Genomic DNA, 15,701 nt, shown 5'->3' with positions numbered 1-15,701 from the left:
GCCTGTTGTAAATTTCAATTGGTTTGAATAATATTATACAAAATTTTCTGTTAGATACGAAGCTCTCAAATCTGAAGCCATTCCATTCCCATCTTCCGTCTTTGTTCACTTTTACTCTCGGCTTTCACCCTCTTCACCCCCTTACATTCGCCTCCAATTCACACAATCCCGATTTACGTCTTCCTCTCGCCCTCTATTTACTCTCGCATTCGTCATTTTCCCTTTTTCAGTCGAAAAGTGGCCTCAGTTAGCGATAGACTGAAATATTATGTTATGTTATAAATAAATAGAAACATTGGTGAAGTAGGATCATAGTGAGTATAGTTTTATCGTCTCTTTATCTTAATGTCACTTTATGATTATATATATATATCTGCTTTTTATTCATTTTTGCCTGCCGGCTATAAAACGAGATTGATTTACATGGATTTCTAATTCTCGCAGTCATTCAAGCTCGACATACACTAGCTTGTTACATATATATATTTGAACTTACTCTTAATTATGCTTTAGTTACTCTATACTTAATTATTTAAATGTAATCTGATATTTCCACTGTACATCACCCACCCACTCTCATACACTCCTTCTTTCTTTCTAATTTCGTTAACCATTCTTTCATCTTTTCTTCGTCTCAACAATTTCCTCTAATGTTATTCTTCTGTCCTCAATTCCTCCGCATTATTCCACCCAGTGTTTCAGTGTTCCCATTCCTTCTTCACGTAAAACACACCACCTCCGTTCTATTACCATACAATATCTATTTGCCTCTTCTATACTTTTGCACCTAATCTTAGCAATTAGTTTCTGACTACCTTGTCCCCTTTTTCTAAATAATCCTGATAATCTACCCAATCTACGATATTTATATTTCCCATTATAACTCCATCTCTGAATCTAATTATACCGCATTTATAGTTGCACCTGCCTATCCCTCCCTGCCAACCGGCAACATTTCGATATAACGACATCATAGTCGCAGAAAGCTTTGTTCGCAGTTTTGCGGACATACATTTTTTAATGCCTATGGAATACATAATATCGAAAAATATCTAAAATATCTAAAGTATAGTTGTGCACTCAGATTCAGTGGCAAGCAGTTATTGTATCTAGTTGAAGCTCTCTTTCCATTTGCCGCGTTCAACTGACGATCAGATTATAGTCTTCTTACGAAAGAGAAGAGAAATAGAAAATGAGAATAAGCGAAAGAGCAATCCTCCCGACTACCAAAGCACGTGGTCGGTATTATCCTATGAATCATCGTTCTAATGTATGAAGATGTTACATAGTATACATGGAGTCCTCGATGGAGGCGAAATGTGTCGTGTTCAGGTTAATGCAATCCATGGAAACGCTTCGCTCGTACACATCACACGATAGTCTCGTACATACAGCGTTTAAGCTCAACCCATTTTCCTTGGCGTTTAAGGTACGTGTATATAAAATTAATTGAGTTCAATATGTACCTATAAATCAAACCAAATTCAATATTCAAGGTGCGCTTCTTAGGATTCTTAGGATACAAGGTGTTGGAAAATGATTTATCACGAGTATCGTAGCGCGTTATTCTATACGCCTCTTGGTGAAGGTCTGCAAAAGATCTATGAAAATTTTCTCGAGCAAAAATGTTAAAGTTCCAATTTCGCATTTGTTTTGTTTGCAATGTGTTGCAATTTTTCGGTCGTGTGCAAGAAAAATAGCATCTATTGTCGCATGTTCGACACCACTTTGTATACTGCACCCTAATTTCTCACTAACAATAAGCGTATATTTCCAATAATTGCTTCGTATCTTCTGTGTAAATTTTAAAATTGATTTCGAAAATTTTACCATTACATATAATCACGGTAGTCGTGTCTAATAGCGTTAACGAAATTCGAAAAAGTTTCGTGTAACTCGTGTAATATACTTACGAAAGAATTGTGTGACAGGTATTCGAGTACTTTCGTGACCCACTGTATTTATATAATATCAGGCTGAATTCGTGTCGTTTTTTCAAAGATCTTAGATTCTTCAATGTTATTAGACAGTTTAAGTAATTAGTATAAACATCTATAGTTAACTATTTTACCGTTCGAAATACGGAAATTATTACTGTTCCTGTCCTTGTGAATAATTTCATACTAAACCGTTATACTTTTTCTTAACGCGACTTTTCGTCGTTCATACTTCTTCAACATCTTTGCATTAATGCTCGTCCTATGAAATTTCTATTCATCCAGATCTGTGTACATTATTGTCATAAAAAGCATCGTTATTAATCAAAATGATTTTGCATGGTTCAATTATCGATTGAATAATTGAGCTTACCAAAGATGATCGCTAGCATGTCGATGCGCTAGCAATGTGGGGACTGATACTGTAGCTTATTTTTAGCCTCCGGATCATAAAAAGAACTCCGTTTACAATTGTTTTTTTACCTATTGCCTTGTATTCTCGCTTGATCATCTACACACACGTCCGTTCATGTCCGTTCCACACACATAAGCACAATATGAGGATTAAGAACGATCGAAAAAGTTGCTAAAAGTAGAAATTCGGGCTCCAGAGTAGTATACTAATACTAGTGTAGTATTCGCACTGGAAAATATTCGACTAGAATGACACTTTTTAATGGTTCTGGAGATCAGTAAAGCTGGAAATGGTGTACAAAATCTCAGTCAACTTGTTGATGCGTGACGTCTTCGTGGATTTTGACAATATCCTTTTTAAAATCGGGCTTAGGTTGGGGTTATTTTATATTTTTCGGCCGTCGTGAACCGGTCGGTTAGTCGATGATCGTGCAGAGAGCGATAAGTGATAAGCAGGAAAATTCTACGGTCAAGACCTTCGTCGGCCAAATGTTCGTAAGACTGAATTCTCAAAACCGTTCATTTCCATGGAAAATGGCTCTTATTTTAGGTCGGCTTTAGCGACCTAAAATGGCCCCGAAAAGAAACAATCAGAACAAAAAAAAATTTATAGTGCGGATATCTTATCGAAAGTTCAGCTAAGCTTGTGGATTCTAAGCTCGAGGAAGAAGGTTCGAAAGATAATGCAACCCGGATCTCAGTGAATGCAACGGAAAGCCTTCGTAAATGAATAGAGAAAATTTGCATATAAGGTCTTTAACGATTATGGCCGTTTCATGATCCTGTTTCTGATTGCCATCCAGTTAGTCGGTGTCGTGCTTCTTGCATTACTTCAGAGACAAAAAGAACGAATTCTAGGACACTTCCCTTTCTCCTGCCACAATATCAAAGGATATTTTAAGAGCAGTAAGGAAATGTTCTCCTTACGTAACGCCGCAAATGAGATACGGTGTGAGTCGCGTGAAAACGGTCACAAAAATCTCGCGATGAAATTACGTTACCTCTTAAATGTAAAGCGTTGTAATAAATAAAATCGTTGGCTCCACTAGAACTATTTAAACAATTCTTCTTTATTTCTTTATTTAACATCAAGGTTTTGATCATTAGAGACGTGTACCGACACGGTGATTAGTGACAGTTAAACGGAATAGTAAAGTAAATTAGTGAGTAGTAAATTGCTGTGGGTAAATTTGAGAAGATCCTCAACGTTCTTTGTATCGTGGAAGGATTCCTTCAGTGATTTGAGAAGGTTGGCCTGATTTCCTGAGGTTTCGGTTTCTTTACAAAAAATCGATATATATTCAAGAGGACATTGGCACATGCTGCAGTGGGCTGGAGGTATTCTCTATAGAAGGAATTCGTGAGAAAGTCTCGTGTGGCCAATCTGGATCCTGTATAAAATGACTTGGCTGCTTCGATCGAAGGATCTTTGCACCGCGTCATGGAAGCAATTCCATAAATTTTGTTGATACGTTAAGACACATAGCGTTAAAACGTTTCAGACGATCTACTAGACGATTCACTTTCATTTTTATCAGGCAAATCGATAACGATTTGCAAATTTTAGCTTGACGATATACAGAAGAGAAGCTGGGATATTTTATCCTGCCGGCGCAATGTGCTGTTTACAACACTGTTTGCAATGTATTAAGTCATTAAGTGAATGAGCTAGGAAATTACCATAATGACGGCCACTTACCAGATAACTATTACCAACCGAATACGTGTGTGGATTACGAAACTGAAAATTCATACATTCGTGACCATTTTCGTGACTCAGTTCGCATTAAAAATATTAATACCGCACATACCTTTGCTTCTAATGAGGTTTTCATAGTATCAAATTGGCGTAGTCCCGTGAAGCTATTAAATGAGGCAAAATTTTATACATTTCGACCTAATTAATTGATATGTAATTATATAATATACAGGATGTGACAGAACATGTGACACCTGAGCTAGTTATTGTATATCCAACAACAATGAAAAAAGATTCATACAAACATACCGTGTATCTGTCTTCGTGTATAAGACACGACGAATTTTCTTTTTTGATTTTGTCTTATCTGATCACTTTTGGAGAAGTTGCTGAAAATCATCATCCTGCATTTTAAGGCAAATCCGTACACGTTTTACACTTTGAACGATTACTGGCCCGATCCCTGATACTTCAACATTTTCAATAAAGTTTGCTCTGTTTGCAAAATTCGTTAGATCTTATAAAGGAAGACGGATATCAGGAAACGAGTTCCATACGAGTTCTATTGCACACCGTATAATAAGTACAATGGTGTTCAATACGTTTTATGTAGACATTGTATAGCAAGGCATTGTATATTAATACACTGCTGACGAGAAACGTGAGAATCGACGATTTTCACTTGATAAACATTGACATATTTTCCAAAAATACGCGGCAACTGCGGCAAAATTTATTTCACGGTATACCGCCAACAATGGGTTAAAAATATACGTAGAATGATTCACCGAAATGAAGATATTACGTCGCAAAAGGCAAGAATAGGATTTCTTCACAGTTGTGGAAATTCTTCTTCTTCTTTTGCTAGGCAACGTAAACAGTTTAAGCAAGAAGGCAACGTTCCCGCGAAGGTGTGTCCACAAAAGTCGGATAGCGCAAGAGTGACGCATCCTATATCGTCAAAGATCAATTTTTTCAACGATTAGAGACGTATTCCGATGAAAACCATCTTGTGTAGGTTAGCAAGAGACTTGTTCGACGCGAACTCGACACGTTCAGATATCCGAAACAGTGGAAGAGTGAAAATAAAAAAGGCTGTAGGTGCCGTTTGGAAGACAAAAGTTTGTTTTCCTTGAAAATGTTACTTGTACGTAAGACCAATATATCGGTAAATGTGCAGGTAGAATTTTAATTTTAATATAAACATCGTTTCTGGATGTTGAAAACGAAACAATTTAACCAGAAACAGATATATATTTAACAATTTTTTTATTTATATTACTTTCTCTCTTTCGTATGTCTATTTTCTTGTACAGAATATATAATATATTGTACATACATGTGAGTATAACATAACTGATGTATTGTTTTGTTTTAGTGTATGGAAAATTGCTTGGCATCCAATTACACAAAACCTGGTCACTGTCCTGATAAAGCATCCATGTCACCCTTTGAAGCTGTTTGTTTGATAGCTTGCGTCGATGACTCTCGTTGCCCAGATTTAGCAAAATGTTGCAGACATGATTGCGGTGTCACATGCATGCATCCCGTCGGTTTAGACAATGTAACTGGTACGCATTGGATTTTATTTGTCATTTATAATTAAGGTTTCTTTACACGAACGTAATTTCTCTAATTTACAATATAAAACTATTAATTGTATGAGAGGGAGTGCGCGTGTATTAGTGTGATTTTTTCACACGATTTTTTCAGTTTAACATACTGACACCTACTATACCCACTGTATCAATAAATAGACTACTGTTTACACATTCGTAAAAACTCTTCCTGATAATAACTTTTCAGTAAACGGGTAGTGCCAATTGAAACCTTCTAAACGATACTTAAGGTGACTACAACGGCATATCGACAACAAATTATTAGAAATCGGAGGTGGCTGTCTTTTTACGAATGTTTACAAAAAAGGGGAATAAATTCTAAAACTTAAGAAAGTCGAATTTTTAATTTACTTTATGTTACATCGATCCACATTACAATAATATGCAAGAATTTTTGCATAAAAGATGTTCGACTTGACGCACCTTCTCAGTCACTAACGCAAATATGGAACAAATCTTTTCTTTAATTCTTACTTTATAGAAATATCCGAAACGTACTCCGTCTGGCCGGATTAAGACACTTGAGGATTCTCGTTTGCAAGTTTTCGAAGAAAGGACACCAAAATTGGCATGCCCATGTCTACAAATGTAATTAACTCGATGCTTCCGAAGGGTTAAAACGATTAATAGATCGTGGATTTTTATGCAAATTCATCTATTTGATAATACAATTGAAAAAATACGACCTGGGTAGAAAATTGTTTCATCTACACAGTATTATAGAAAGCACTATGCTTTGGATATTTCATATCCAACACATGTGCTCACATTACGTGCATTCTGTGCAATTTTACACTTTTAAATTTCCTATAAATGCATAAGAAACCGCAGTCTAGAAATTAGCTGAGCGTAACTCTGCGCTTTATCGAAAGCCAAAACCACCACTTTGCCTAATTATAGTCCGAAGCTTCAGACACATCCCGGTACAAAGGATCACTCTCTCTTCACAAAAATGTACCATACAATAGAGGTGCATGATGGGAAAGCGTACGCGATGCCATAGAAGCACGCTAATTACAAATTCACTGCATTCAATGACAACCAATCGACAAGCAGAATTTCGAACGCTGTGCTCGAAAAATCATTAACCCCCTCCCGTGCCATTTAGTTGGACGAAACTCGGGCCCATGGACATGGGGTGGACATGGACGCGCGCTAAACGGACTGATGCTCGTAAACAGTCGCGATACGAACCGAAATGTAGATGTATCTGGTCGCGAGTCTGACTCGCTAAAGTACGGGAAGGGGTTAACAGACCAGCATTCGAGTCTCTTGAGCTTCAAACTTTTTAAATTATTTCATATCCGACCGAGAATTTTCTTTTTTTTTTCTTTTTATAGACACACAAGCTTTTGCAACAACAGTTTATAAGAGTTTATGACAGTTAATAATAACCACCAAAGTTTAGAACAGTATATTACAACGTATTTCGACAGCAGTTGATTCAAGTAAGTCATTCGATACAGGCCTTCCTGCAAGACTAAATGTTATGCGGCATTCCCCGTCATTGAAACACAGTTACTGTCATTAATATTCGGGCACAGCACTATCTCTGTATTTGTCGTTTCGTGTAAGAAGAGATGATGCAAATATCTTATCCTGGGAGAATTTCAACCATTTATCGTAGCTTGAAATTGCAAACGGTGCTCCAAACTTTTCAGCGAGAATTGTACATATTTACGCACAAAACCAAGATAAAATTCACATTTTTGCATTTTTCCTTTTTTCTTTTTTTCAGATTTACCCGTGATACCCAGGAATGTCCAAATCAGGCAACAGAAGAACAACTTAGTTTTTTTGACTTGGTATAATTCTAAGGCGCAACGTATCGATGAATCTACCGGGATCAAAGGTGTGAGGTATTTGGTGGAGGAACGACATTTACTTGGACCAAGGTACCTGGAATCTAGATCAAGTCCATGGATTGTTCGTCACGTTTCATCAAAGTCACACGCAACGATTCGAGAACGATTAAAGACAGGACACTGGTATCAATTTCGCGTAGCAGCCATCAATGCAAATGGATCCCGAGGATACTCGGAGCCTTCCAAACCCTTTAAAACAAAAGGTAAGCGCTACGTTATTCCGAATAGCGATAAACGATTGCCAAATATCTGGAGCAGGACACTTCCGCGCGAGAAGCGCCACTCGTCATGTTACAATTGGTTCACGTTCATCGTTAAATATAAGCTTAGCTTTAGAAGGGATGGACCTTAAAACCACTTAATTAATCGCTCCTCAAGGGAACTTGCGATTCTTTCGCGGGAATCCGAGCAATAGGCGCAAGTTAGAGAACAAAAAGAATTCGTCCAAGGTTTCTCTGCGTTACTCTTATTGGATCCAAAGAACAACGCGAGTACGCACGAAACATGCTTATTCCAGTTTTGAAGCGGGCAGCACGTTGTCCTGATTTAAAATCAGGTCTCTGCAAACTTGTTTCCAGATGGAAATAGTGCGTGAAATTAACTATTACTTGATATCTCAATTATCAAACTCAATTACCAGCTATCTATAAACACTTATCGTGACAAGGAATCAATTTAACAAGCAGTCAAATTTAGTTGCGGAAAATTTGTCTTTAGTTTCCTGTAACCGCTTTAAGTCACTTCCTTTTTTCGTCGTTCATTCTGAAAAATATCCTGCTTTTATTATACGTTGCAAAAGACACGCATGGAAATCACGCAGGGAGAAAAATCAAAGTGCACACATCGAACGTTGTTGTTCTTCCTACTGAAGTTGATGCAACGACATTTGTGTCACGACTCGAAATATGATGAAAGATTATCGCGAACGAGTATTGTACGTGTACTTGGTTTTGTAATGGCCGATCGTTCGTGTGTTATTTAATGGTTAACAGAAGCGAGAAACTGTTCGCGGTAATCCAATTTTTTGAATACCAGTTATCTTGAAATCGAAATTCGAAACGAATATCGTAATTATTGCAGAAATGTAATGCATTTTTCATTTTGATTCTTATTTTATTCTTTCTTATGGCCATATTAATTGTTTTATCACATAAAATATAATCGTATTCTTCAAACGTTAATATTACATTGTAATTAAATAAATATTTTATTTACGATGCTATATTTAATTGTATTGTAGAGATTAATTAATGATTAAGATATGTTACGTTGCATAACGTTATAATATTCAATATTAATCAGGTCTTGATTTAAGAAACAATAGGCATACGGAATATGCTTGATTTAGGATCTAGAAAAAAAGAACATTGAAAAGATAGTTAAGTAGAGAGTAGTTAATTAAATTATCTATAATTATCTACATAGATGTCCTGTGTAAAAGTTAGGCCCGGATTAAAAGAGGTCTAGAGGAGGGGAGCTATAGCCACGAGCCTAGTCATTTAGGAATCCTCATTTCCCAAACCATTGAAAAGATTTTCCTAAATACGAGTAACTAATTTTGAAATATAATTTATTAGAAACTAAATTTTATTTCACATTTACGTAAATTTATTTCATCTTTGATGCCTCCCCTCGTCTTTCTACGAAAGGACCCAACGATGGGTCCATAATCCCAGGCGACCAAAAGCTTCGATCCGGCCTTGCCTAATTGCGCTACTATACTACTACAGTACTACTACAGTACTACTACAGTACTATACTACTATACTACTATATAGACGTTAACAGGTAGCATAATTATCAAGTAAAAGTAAAGTACTATTATTATGACGATACAAACACTTACCGACATGAATGACGACAAAGTTAGATCAATGTGTCGAGAGTTAGATAATTTGCACTCTAGTTTGTTGGCAGAAATTATCATAAGAACTGCACGTTGCAGTGATACGTCGTGCAAATACCACTTTTCATATATTACATCGTCAGCTACAGCGTTGCTCTAAGAATTTCGGATGGATATTAGTACGTTGTACAATTATATATGTATATATAAGGCATTAGTACGTGTAAATATATTAATCTTATTACACAAACTATATTAGGTGTACAAATGAATAATTCAATTTTTTCACAGATTCAAGATTTAAAGGTTCAAGATTAAAAAGAGTGAGACAAATTTTCCGATCGAAATAACCACCATCGTTTTCTATAACTTTAAGTCGTATTTCGGGCAATTCCACTTTGAAAGAATATGCCTTTTGATACGATGAAGTTGTCCAGCTATCTTTATATTTCATCAAATGGTTTATTTTTATGGCTACATCGACCGAAACAGGTGTTTGTTAGTTTGATGGAGCAATGTCAGCTGAATATACCAGATATTGCGTAACTTCCCATCTGAGACTCGTTGCGATGTCTTTTGCATCAAAAGCAACCTCTAAGGTCTGCTGGCGCTATCACGCGGCAATCCTATAGGACTCCCACCTCTCTTTTCTCTGGATCTTTTCCACTTCGTGCAGGTGATTCGAATAATTTGCTGTATTACCTTTCACAAAAGCTCCGCAAGCTGCTTTTGCGTTTATATTGAACTCTGAGTCAGTAGTTGTTTTTAAAATCGTCGTGATCGCACTTTCGTGACAGAAGACGCCGCTTCTCAAACCGTTTAAACCAAAACGCACACTCATCGTACGATACAATATCTCCACCGAGAAAGTTACAAATCAAATCGCATGTTTTATTCAGCATTTTTTTCCTTGTGAGAATTTATGAAAGATACAGCGACAAATATGCACTTTCTTCCGTTGTTTCTTCCATTATCGACAAATAAAGTGTCGTTTTCAATAGTAAGATATTAACAATACGCAGCGAAAAAAAGGGCGTAGGAACCATTTCATTTTACTGTCAATGTTTTTACGTTTAAACAAAATTTTGGTTATTCGTTTGTACACGTGATATTATTAAAATTCATGGATGTATATAAATTTAATGCTTATGTATGTGTATAGAGCCTTTCTTGTTTATCGCATTGCCATTACTAAAATATATATCTTATTAACCAAGAGAGATTAACTAGCACAACTAGAACAATATCACATTGTTCATCAATATCATACTGTAAGTCATTATACTATTTAAAAAATCTTACCGCGTCGAGTAGCTCTTGAATAGAGTAGCACAATATATAAAATTGTATCAGCGCACCAATTGTATACAATATAACTAAACATTTTTCGGAAAACATATTAGTACTCTGAAAAAATAAATAGTTGTTCTCTGTACAAGATAAGCAGTAACAGGAGAAGCAGAATTTGCTAGGAAACAAAATTCTGTATTAAAAAGTTGGAACTTAAAATATACCATTACGAACATAAAACTTAGAAAGCAGAACCGGAAAACGTTGTTTATGTAATGAACTCCGACGTTTAGAAAAAGCAATTTCTTCAACGTAACAGCAATCCTACAATAATTACGAAATTTTATTACGACAATAAATGTTAAACGATGTTACCACATCTACAAAGTCATCAAAATTGGAAAATTTCACAAAATTTCATGTATATTATATAAATTCTCTATTCTATATTCAAATTATCCAATTTTCATACTATTGTGTAAATTTCGTACATGTTGAGGCAAATAATGTTGAAAATGTATCAATATTTCTTCCAAATGCATTGTTCAAGACAAATTAATGTATGTTTTTCTTGTTTGGCTATACAACAATTATGTATGTTTAAAATTTTCATAAAAAATCTTTTGAGATATTCAATATATGTGAAAAGAAAATTAAAATGTATAGCAAACGCGATCGTCAGATTGCAAACGATTGTTTGTCGTCGAAACTTGTTGGCGTATCGCTTAAGTCTTAATCGTGGATCATCATACCGCTTCAAATCGATCGTATTTTCATCTCGAATTATACGTATACCACGCCTATATAAAATTCTTTCGTCTTAATCTTAACAAGCGTCCATATACATAATCAATATTATTATCAGTATATCACGGTTCTCAACATTATAGGTACAGTCGGACGATCAATGTACGTGCAATATAATATTCTCAATATTATTGAACATTGACGAGAGCGTTGGTTGAAAGATATTTTTACTCCGTGTGGAATAAACATTTCTCTTCTTAAAAGCCACTTCTGTACTCTTTCCACTGATAACCAATGGGTTAAAACAATGGCTGAGCGAGCTCTCTTTTAATTAGGCGTCGCTAAACGCTAACTCGAAGCGCAATGTATATTAAATAATGTTGAACGTACAAGGAAAATGCAATTTTTCATCAAACACTGACAACATTGTATCGACAATATACAGAGATTTTTGCGTAACACGATCGTTGAGAACTCCGAAATATTGACAATAGATATCGGACGCTCTGAACTCTCCGCTAATTGTAAAGACCAACATGGAAGAGACAATAATCAATTTTTACAGTAATGAGTTATTAGAATAGAGCGTATATTTGTTCGAGTGCGAAACGCAAGGAAAGAAATAATACCGTATATGTAATGTAAGATAGTACTGTAAGAAAACGAAAGTGCAAACGGTGTACGAATTCTAACGCGCTAATAACGTTGTACGATTCGCGGCCAACTACTGGCGCCGCTCAGGAATTGTCGTATACACAGCGGTGCACGTAGTTGTTACAAAGCAGTACGCTTTTTTTAACGCGACGCTATTATCGTGTAGGTATTCATGAAACAAACTTATCGTGTAATAAAAATACTTTTGCGCTTATACCTGTACGAGCTAATATATACATTCATTTATATATATTTATAATGATCACTTACTCAACTACAGTTTCGTAATGGCGGGTCAACAGTCTCATTTCCTGGATCATCCGTTTGTTCCTAAGGGAGACATTCTGCCGGGTAATATCGTTTAAAGTTTCGGGTTTCTGTTCGAATATCGTCGCAAATTTCATTCGAAGATACTTGTATTGAGCCGTCGTTAACAGAATGATGTACATTGTGTAGATATCCAAACTAATTTTTCTGATTAGCGTGTATGTACCGCCGACTACCTGGAAGATGACACCGCCAACGAAAACGTTGAGTGGGAAAGGTTCCTTGGATAGAACGAATGGCACTCGATAATCCGAATAACGGAACTCATTCTTCCGGAAAACTTCGATAAGCGGCAATGATATCCAAAGAGCGAGCGAACCAACACTGGCAACCGTATAAATTTTCAACGGCTTTTCCATTGGTTCCAGTGCGTTAACTATCATATTCCGAAGTATTTTATTGCCCTCGATGAGATGGTTTAATTTTCCAATTAATCCACGTAGTAAATTCTTACGATTATGCATATAAATCATTAGCACGAGCACTTCTATCGCGATCACAAGGTTTACCGTTCCATCCTTCAGTGCTTTTTCCCTCGATACAGTCAAAATTCCGACAACACAAACAATAAAATATGTCAGTTCTATTAACCAAATGACGATCGAGTAGATTTTTAAAAAGATGGGTAATTTCGTTTCTTTACTCGACATCGGCAAAACATTCGCCGAAAGCGTACTTAAAAATATGTTGAAAGGATTCAAGTCTCGAAAATCCATTCCGTTGGCTAACTAATTATTTTCGCTAGTAAGAACAAGAATATATGACACGTAATTAATTCGTAATTATAGATAGGTTCTCTGAGCTGTGTTCTCGCGTATATCTCACTTCATCTTATCATTGCACAGTCATAATAACGACTAACAGACACAATAACCAGTTATTAGAAAGAATTTCTCTTCATAAATTTGTTTCCATAAATTTTTCCATAAATCCCCTTTATTTATGGAAGATTTCTTTACGTTTAATTCTTAATAATAATATACAATAATACAGATACGTAACTGTCCTGGATAAATTAATACGTTACAGCTATGTAAAATGTAATACGGATGTTCCATTTGTCACGTGGAACGAATTGAAAGTCAGCTGCAACGAAAATATGTAGTTGATCAAATATCTAATTTTTTTAATAACTTCTTTACTATTAATCTACTATCTACTATTATTATTAGTCCACTATCGCTTAAAACGATATTTTAATAGTCAACGTTGTGCTTTTCATCGATAGAGAGGCTCGCGAACGTTCTGTTCTATCGGCCTGAAATATTTGATAATACTGCACCTTGTCATTCCATCGATGATCTGCTTATCCATTTATCATTTTTACCAGTAGCACCATACACTGGCGTGCATAATATATCATGTGCAATTTAAACTTCTTTCGGTTGAATCGTCGATCGTTCGTCATGTAATTACAACTTTCTAGGTCTCCCTTTAATTATCTTTGTATGACAGAAGATAGCCTTGTATAGTTTATAATGCATAAACGTAGTGCATATTTATCACCGGGACATCAGAAACATCGCACAGGTACTTGCCTTTGATGTAGAAATTTATGTATAAATTAACAATATCATAAATTAACAATTACGAAAACATGCAATTAGCTTTCACAAAGTTTTGCGACAGAAAGTAGAGAAGAGAGGGAAGAGAGAGGCAAAGTTTTCTTTGCGGCTGTCATATTATAAATTTAAAGGGTAATTTATTACTTGTAGACCCACGGAATCCAAAAGAACCACAAAACTTGACACTATCCGATGCGCGACTGGTAGATGGAAAACTGCGTATTACCCTAAGGTGGAGTAAACCAGCTTCAGATGTGCCGATAACATTTTACAAAGTGTTTTGGAGCCGCCTTGTTCACGGACCGACTAATGATTCCATTCTCGTTTATCATAGAACAGTTCTGAAAGTAAGTTTTACGTAATTACAGCATACAAGTATCATTTAAATATGAGTATCATGTAAATTATGTGAAATATTAAAGCGATAAGAAACTTCACTTTACACTAAATTTTCTAATTCTTCCACAAATATACAATTGGTTTACAAGTAACTACAAATTATATTCTAGTTTTTACTCTGAACTGGTTATTTATGCGCCTACCTTTATATCTACCTTACTGCACTGAACATTTTTACACATATACAGTCGCAGCCTCTATACAGTCGCATACATATACAGTTCACAGAAATGTGAGTTTATATAAATATATATATATATTCACGGTCCATTTACCACGCATTAAATATAACTTCTTCCTAGTTGTCCACTTTCAATCTAAAACCTATTATTATATCTGAAACAATTCCTTCATAAATGTACGTCGATTTACGAATAACTACAGGATGGTTGATGGGCAATATGCAGGCCGTATAACAGGGTGTGCGCCTCATAATATGTGGGACCGAAGTAGAAGAGTAGACAGAAGGCCCGAAAAACAATGACAAATGTTCGTGACATCCTAACTTGGGCCCCGCGTATTACGATACATGCACCCTATATATTTTCACTACGACTTGCAACGAAAGTGATTTTCTTTTCCTTGCATTTTTAGGACAAAACGTGTTACGAACTGAAAAACTTGGAACTGAGGTGTCAGTACTTCCTTCAAGTGCAAGCTGTTGCACTGTACGGTGGCCGGCGATTGCTGTCGCGAAAAGCCTCGAAAGTTTTCAATAGCACCGATTACATGGCATACGGTAAGATGAAATTCCAGCCTGCTCTTCTTCCATCTGCTACTGGTATTTTTGTCGAGCCTAATAATTGGCATAACAAACGAAGAAGTGCCCTTTCATTGAAGCCGATTTGGGGAGGCGATCTCGCAGATGCGAGCGATACCACGGCGATCTTCATCTACGGCGAATGACTTGTCACTGCGGCGAGGTCAAGGTACGTTTGGTTTGGCCGATGAACCACGATGTAAAGGCGTACAACGTCTCCTGGAGAGAGGCATCCTGCTCAGCTTCGCAGGAAAAACTCATATCTCGTCGGAAGAAAACCTGGTGGAAACTTGTTCAGGTATTATATGTATACACCTCTGTTCATAAGTATTAGTATTAGTACTAGTATTAACGCTTGCTAGGTCTCTTCACGGAACGTGATAACTGACCTAGATTATTTGCAAAATAATTAATCCGCTAGAATTTTGTATTCGTGCAAGATGACGAACCATATCGTGAGATTTATTTAGAAAACATTGTAGGAAAAAATAACGAATTAATGAGTATGCTTCTCATAAGTATCTGGACACTTTGATCGATTTGTAGTAACAGTATCTGTATTTTAGGTCAATTGGTAAT

The 15,701-nt window shown here is 36.1% G+C and overlaps 2 protein-coding genes across 6 annotated transcripts in view; one reads left to right on the top strand and one right to left on the bottom strand.

The window, feature by feature from the left end:
- Positions 1-15,701, top strand: part of LOC122572051 (anosmin-1) — a 44,841-nt gene that overhangs the window by 27,105 nt on the left and 2,035 nt on the right. For 2 of the 3 annotated variants that reach the window (XM_043736573.1, XM_043736571.1), the window contains 5 exons: positions 5,429-5,621; positions 7,408-7,737; positions 14,114-14,310; positions 14,957-15,101; positions 15,203-15,420. In XM_043736573.1, coding sequence (XP_043592508.1) covers positions 5,429-5,621; positions 7,408-7,737; positions 14,114-14,310; positions 14,957-15,101; positions 15,203-15,420 — 1,083 coding nt within the window. Of the gene's footprint in view, positions 1-4,656; positions 5,198-5,428; positions 5,622-7,407; positions 7,738-14,113; positions 14,311-14,956; positions 15,102-15,202; positions 15,421-15,701 lie in introns of those variants that run through there. The other variant, XM_043736574.1, reaches the window with a different exon arrangement.
- LOC122572052 lies at positions 8,791-14,093 on the bottom strand. 3 transcript variants are annotated; one of them, XM_043736575.1, is made up of 5 exons: positions 12,342-14,093; positions 10,895-10,994; positions 10,683-10,787; positions 9,381-9,536; positions 8,791-8,885 (listed from the first exon to the last, which is right to left on the bottom strand). In XM_043736575.1, the coding sequence occupies exons 1-5, from the start codon at positions 13,112-13,114 to the stop codon at positions 8,829-8,831; spliced, it is 1,191 nt and encodes a 396-aa protein (XP_043592510.1). In that variant the 5' UTR covers positions 13,115-14,093; the 3' UTR covers positions 8,791-8,828. The 3 variants fall into 3 exon arrangements, 2 of the variants coding, with proteins under 2 accessions (XP_043592510.1, XP_043592511.1); XM_043736576.1 differs by lacking the exon at positions 8,791-8,885 and having other exon boundaries at positions 9,496-10,571; XR_006318364.1 differs by lacking the exon at positions 8,791-8,885 and having other exon boundaries at positions 9,496-10,571; positions 10,683-10,994.

Source organism: Bombus pyrosoma, linkage group LG10 (genome assembly GCF_014825855.1).
Source record: "Bombus pyrosoma isolate SC7728 linkage group LG10, ASM1482585v1, whole genome shotgun sequence".
In the NCBI taxonomy this organism is placed as follows: Eukaryota; Metazoa; Arthropoda; class Insecta; order Hymenoptera; family Apidae; genus Bombus; species Bombus pyrosoma.
Note: the sequence above shows the minus strand (reverse complement) of the source record. Positions and strands in the feature narration are given on the sequence as shown.